The 6,325-nt window shown below is 43.5% G+C and overlaps 1 protein-coding gene and 1 pseudogene across 1 annotated transcript in view; both read right to left on the reverse strand.

The window, feature by feature from the left end:
- The window catches only part of LOC103752251 (NACHT, LRR and PYD domains-containing protein 1b allele 1-like), a 51,633-nt gene extending 48,095 nt beyond the window's left edge, over positions 1-3,538 (reverse strand). The window contains 1 exon segment of the mRNA XM_029557529.1: positions 3,361-3,538. Within this exon segment, the coding sequence (XP_029413389.1) occupies positions 3,361-3,538 (178 nt within the window).
- An 896-nt stretch (positions 3,539-4,434) lies between these two features.
- LOC108490068 lies at positions 4,435-5,079 on the reverse strand (annotated as a pseudogene).
- Positions 5,080-6,325: the final 1,246 nt, after the last annotated feature.

Genomic DNA, 6,325 nt, shown 5'->3' on the forward strand with positions numbered 1-6,325 from the left:
CATCTATCTATCAATCATCTATCTATCTATCTATCTATCATCTATCTATCTATCATTTATCATCATCTATCTATCTATCAATCTATATGTATAATGCATGTGTGTATTAAAATAATCTGACAAAAGCAACTTAGTGGAGGAGGATTTATTTTGTATCACAAACCAAGAGTAGAGTGGACCAGGGAATAGTACTTCCCACTACAATTAACCTAGTCTAGATAATCTCTCTGAGGTGTTCCCGGAGCTTGTGTCCTAGGTGATTCTACGTCACATCAAGTTGACAATCAACATTAAACTTTACATCAACTCAATTTCAAACGACAGAAAATTTACATTTATTCTGACTAAATCAAATGCAAGACAGAATTCTTACTCCCAAATGTCTTCCTCAATTTCCTTAAACGTAGAAAATTACACCAACAACCCCTCAACATTCAGGCCCTAAATCTAGGCATGATCCTCATTCCCTTCCTCTCCCTATTCACAGCCCTATTCTCAATCCACAAAGTCCTATGATCGCTATTTGCAAAATAGGTTTGGAGACCTGCTACCAAGGCTGATAGTTATTTTGGTCTTGGTAATTCCCTAGGTGACACTTGACCTGGATTAACTCTTCTCTTCTCTATCTCCATTGTTAATTCCCTACTCAACTCATCAGAACTCTTAGACTGTGATGTAGTTCAATGCTTTCCTAGTATGCTTGAGGTCCTAGGTTACAAAATCATTTTATGTCCTTATCTAAGCAACCATGACTTCTCACTTGCAGTAGTGCAGGTGTTGGGTAGGCATGTTCTCTGAGGGAAGTAGTGCTGAACCCTAAGAGATTCAGAGGGGGAGGGTCTAGGGACCAATGCTGAAGATGCTAAGGACCTGGGAAACGCTGAGCACACTGGGAAAAAAGGGAGGGGAGTCAGCATCTGGGAAGCAGAGCCTGCGGTGGGGTGGATGGCCTGGATCTCAAATGTTGGAGAGAAAGAGCTCACGGGTGCACATGCCTTTGTAAGAGACCCTCTTCTGAATAGCATAAACTTTGCTGGCAAGCCCAAATACATATTACTATTCCCCAAACTGTACCTTAAGAGGAACATTGTGATGGTTTAGTTAGAACCGGCTCTCTAGGATCCCAGAGAGTGTGGCAAGTCTCTGGGGAAAATTTGGTGACCGACAGGACAGCAGGAGACTTCTGACTTGTAGCAGCTTCTGTTCTTGACTGCCTATCATACATTCTTACCTAGGGCCAGAGGCGTATTTGTGTATTTGACTCTATGTGTGTTTCTGTGTGCCTGTGTATGTATGTGTGCATGCATGTGCGTAGTTTGCATGTGTAGGCCAGAAGTTATTACTGGGTGTCTTCCGCCATCACTCTCTACCCTATTTTCTGAGATAGGCACTTGCACTGAGGATGGTTCTCTCCAACTAATCTAGACTGTCTGGTGACCAAGTTCTAGGGATCCTCCTGTCTCTGCCTCCTCAGCACTAGGTTTAGGTTTATGTACCTCCACACCCAGCTTTTTACATCTGGTTTTCATGCACGCACAGCAAACACTTTACAACTAAGCCATCACTATAACCTCCAAGGGAATCTTTATCAAAGTGAATCAGATCCTGCATTTCCATGTTTAAGATCCACCAAGAGCTTGCAACTGCAATTGGAAAAAATCCAAATGCACATCAGAGTTACTACACCAATGAGGCTCTAGGCTGATCTCATCTTCTGCCTGCACTAACTCTGCATGTTGACCACCTTCTTGCCACTGGAGGTGTCGAGCCTGCTCTCACCTCTGTGCCTCTGAACATGCTCCCTGTGTCTGAAACACTCTGCCGTAAATCCCCACATGCCTGCCCCCTTCTTGTCACTGGGGCCTCAACTCAAGAGGCATCTTCTCAGAGATGCTTGTCTGACCTCTCAAAGTGCCCACATCACTTTCTCACAATGCCGTATTTGTTTCCCAGCAACTGGTGCTGCTGTGCTTGGTTACCATTCCTTAGTTATTTGTTCAGGTTCTTTCTCCTGGAATTAAATCTACATAAGTTAAGGGATATGTCCGTCAGGCTCACTGAATGATCAGTACAGAAATATATCTTTAGCACTGGGTTAACCTTTGTCAAAAACCAGAATCATCTCTCTCATTTCTCTGTTTCTGTCTCTCTCCATCTCTCTTACCTTGACAACAATGGGCACAGTAGGAAACTAGTTAAGTACTCATCCTTGGGTTCATGCTTCTTAATCAAAAGATAAATAACACTTCCTTCTAAGTATTGGACATATGTTCTACCTGAAGACATTGAACAGAACCTCATAAAGTCTTCAGAGGCTGCCACCCTCTGACATGGACAATTCAGCTTGGAACGTCAGAGCAGGACGAAGTCTCCGGTTCCTCAGCACCTTTCCCATCACTGTGTTCTACTACTGGTCTTTATCTAGTCTTGTCCTTTTGAGCCCTCTGAAGTGCTATTATAATCTCCATAATCTTCACCCTGTTATTTCTGATTACCTTTGTTTTCTTTCTACCGCTTCAGGAAAAATAAAACTCCTCTGTACCTTTCTCCAGGCCATCGCTACTGCTGAGGGTAACTGACTGTTGGCTCTATCATCCTCGACAATTCCTTGGATATTAAAACCCCATAGCTGGTCCTGGGGATTTTTAATCACAGCCAGTACTTCCTGTTGTGCTTATACTTGTTACAACTCGGACAATCTGAGTAGGGAGGCCAGTCTTCATTGTCAATTTGACTAGAGTTAGAATGAATAGGAGACACAACTCTAGGTGTGTCTGTGAGGACATTTAAAGGGAGTTTTAACTGAGGAGGGAGACCTATCCTGACTGTGGATGCCACCATCCCATGGGTTATGGTCCTGGACTGAATGAAAAGGAAGCCACCTAAGTGCCAGCATTCCCCACTCTCTGCTTTTTGATGCTGCAAGATGTGAGGAGCCCGAGTCACCTGCTCCTGTTGCCATGAAGTCTGCCTTCCCTTCCCTGCCACAATGATTTTATCCTGTTAGACATTGAACGAAAGAAATGCTTCTTCCCTTGAGCTTCTTTTGTCAGGTATATTGTCACAGCAAAGGAAAAATAATCAAGATAAGAGGAAAAAAGCTTAAATTTCAGGGATTTCTTCAACAGACATAGATGGGTTCGGTGTGATTTACTTGGCTGGGTTTCATAATCTGGGCATCTGGATTTCAGTCTGGTTACAAATTCTCACCAGTTCTTTTGATTTACCTTTTTACTAGAAAGTACTTCACAGTATTCTCAAGTCAAATCCACCATCTTCCCCATCATGAACATCATCTTCCCTCCCCTTAAATTCCTTTCCACTGATATTTTAAGTATTCTTGCTGACTCCAAATCCCACTTGCTTTCCACTCAATCACAGTTTGCTGGCAAAGCCCTGTGGTCTGGCCCACAGGTTTCCCTAAGACTGGCTTCTGATCCTGGATACGGGCAAATATCTGGATTCTCACCTTGGGGATGATTTCCAGGCTCTCAGAACCAGACACAGCAAAGCGGGAGCGGATATAAAGGGTGTCCATTGGGGATGGCTTGTGTATTCACACAAATTGGAATTTCATTTCTTCATCATCTATGGCCTAAGGAACATTACAAACAACTTTTCAGGGAGATTTCTGCTCTTCAGAAACTTATTGAATAAGGTGAGATGGTAGGTCAGTAACTTTGTATGGGAATGGGGGTAGTGCCCATGAGGTGAGTGATGACTCCTGTATACCAGTCTCCCCTGTGTTCTGCCACACATTGCCTCTGTCAGCTGCATACATGGCCTCTGTCATGTTCACGGCATAAATAGGGTCTCAGTCAGAAAAGAAGGGAGAGGGAAAAGCTACAGGTTGGGCATGGAGCCTGCTCATCCTTCTGATGCTTGGAGAGAGACTCTAGAAACCTGTGTATAGATTAGTAAAGCACAGCAAACGCGGTTGGGGGAGATCTGGAGTATGAGAGGAGCAATGCAGAATCACCACCTAACAAAAGTCCATCCTCACTCACAGATGAGGATCCCTCTGAGGGGCTCGTTAGCTGCATTTCACGTTTTCTGTCAGCCCACCCTGGCCCAAACTTTGTGTTCCTCAGTGTCAACTTCCAAATGTTGCAGTCATTGGGGAACAGGTAGAGGTGGAAGGTGACTTCCTAGAGATGAAGTTTATGGTACAGCAATGTGATGGAAGTGATGGGGATGAAGCACTGGGTGGCAGGGATAATTCTCAGTAGAACTCCCATCGGGGAGAAGCTGGGGTTTTCCAGGACTGTGTAAAGCTTTTCCACCATGACTGGCTTCTCTGGGACCATACCATGATCTTTAAAATGGGCCACGTGGAAGCAGGAGATGCTCACCTTTCCCTCTGTCAAAGAATAGATTGAAGAGACGTGCATTTAGTGATACCATTGAGTTAGGGTTGGCTGGGCTAGTAGGAGCTCAGGGTTTTGGGGGAAAGACCTTCCTGTGCACTGGCTGTGGCTGGCTTCAGTGCAGACAGAGGTCAGGGTTCTGCTCCTTCAAGACCCATGCTGGCTCGTCCACACCATCCAGGATGAAGAGCAGCTGCTGAAGCTGACAGGATCTGCCCCACGGGAACCGCAGGGGCAGGCTGATCTTTTGTGATGAGCTCAGCCAGACTCAGTGTCTTGTACTGGGCCTGCTCTCTGCAGCTGAAGTAGAAGACGTGCTGGAAGCAATCCCTGTAGAGCTGGCCTTCCTCCCAGGCTCTCCTCACCTGCCTGGCCGGTGTTGACTTCTCAATTCCAGCAGGCCCCTCCACTACGACTACTTGAGCTTCTTCCTGGCTATGTGGGTTTGAGCCAAATAAATCTTGGATCCCAACCAGACGTCCTCTCTCCTCTGCTATGTTTTGATACCAACTTTCCATGGCCTAGGTGCCTGGCCTCTGGGGTGAGATTTTTGTTGAAGTAACAACTGTGTGAATGTTTGGAGCAAATCCTCATTCTTCCAGGACTGTGTGGGGCAAAAACCCTCTCTTCCTTGGCTCTGGTATCTTTCTGTTATGATTTCAAAGTAAGGGAGAGAATAATGCAACATAATATATACAGTAGGCTTGTTCATTCACTCCTCAGCTACTCATTAATTCAGTCATTCATTCAACAACTGAATAAATTTAGGTACCTATGTAAGCTGTACTATACACTTACTGCAGGCAATGCTGTATTCTTGTGCAATGGAAAGAACATGAGGGTTTTTTTTTTTTTTTTTTTTGGACTTTTTGAGACAGGGTCTCCCTGTAGTCCCAGCTGTCCTGGAACTCACTATGTGGACCAGGCTGGCCTTGAACTCACAGAGATCCGCCTGCCTCCACCTCCCGAGTGCTGGGATTAAAGGCGTGTGCCACCACACCAGGCCTGAGTTTTTAAAAAAATATTTTATTTATAATTTTTATTTTATGTGTATGAGTATATTGCCTGCATGTCTGTGAGTGCATCTGTGTCGTGCAATGCCATGGAGATCAGAAGAGGGCTTCAGATTCCCCTGAAACTGGAGTTAAGGATGGTTCGTAGCCACCATGTAGGTGCTGATAATCGAACCCGAGTCCTTTGCAAGATCAGTCAGTGCTCTTAACTGATGAGCCATCTCTCCAGCCCCCAAGAACATGGGGATTTCGTTTTGTTTTACTTGCTTTATTTCTGTTACTTGTTTGTATTATGTCATTTGTGTTACTTCACTTAGTATAACTAGTTACTTCTAGTTCCATCCATTTACCTGCAAATTTCATGATTTCATCTTTCTTTACCATGGAGTAGAACTCCATTGTGTAAATGCACCACATTTTCATATTCAGCCATTGGTTAAGGGACATTTAAGTTGTTTCCACTTCTTAGCTATTGTAAAAAGAGAAGCAACAAGCATGGCTGTGCAAGTATCTCTGCAGATGGATGAGTCTGTTGGGTGTATGCCAAGGTGTGGTATTACCAGATCATATGCTAGATTTACTGTTAGTTTTTTTTTTTTTTTTTTTTTTTTTTTTTTTTTTTTTTAAAAAAAAAAAAAAAAAAAAGAGGACGATAAATCTTTCACTGTGATATATCAAAATAAACAGAGATCTGCCTGTCTCTGCCTTTCGAGTGCTGGGATTAAAGGCGTGTGCCACCATGCCTGGCTACTTTTAGTTTTTTAAGGGTTCTCCACACTGATCTTTTTTTAAAAAATTATTTATTTAATAGCCACATACTTAGAAGAAGCATTTCTACAACAGCATTGACATATTCAATAACAATTTCTAGAGCTAAGATGCATCTCTTTGAAAATTTGCTGTACATTTTTAGGTTTACAGTTGAATTAATACAGTTATACAATA

The sequence above is a fragment of the Nannospalax galili genome, unplaced genomic scaffold, assembly GCF_000622305.1.
Source record: "Nannospalax galili isolate Female #2095 unplaced genomic scaffold, S.galili_v1.0 scaffold146, whole genome shotgun sequence".
NCBI lineage: Eukaryota > Metazoa > Chordata > Mammalia > Rodentia > Spalacidae > Nannospalax > Nannospalax galili.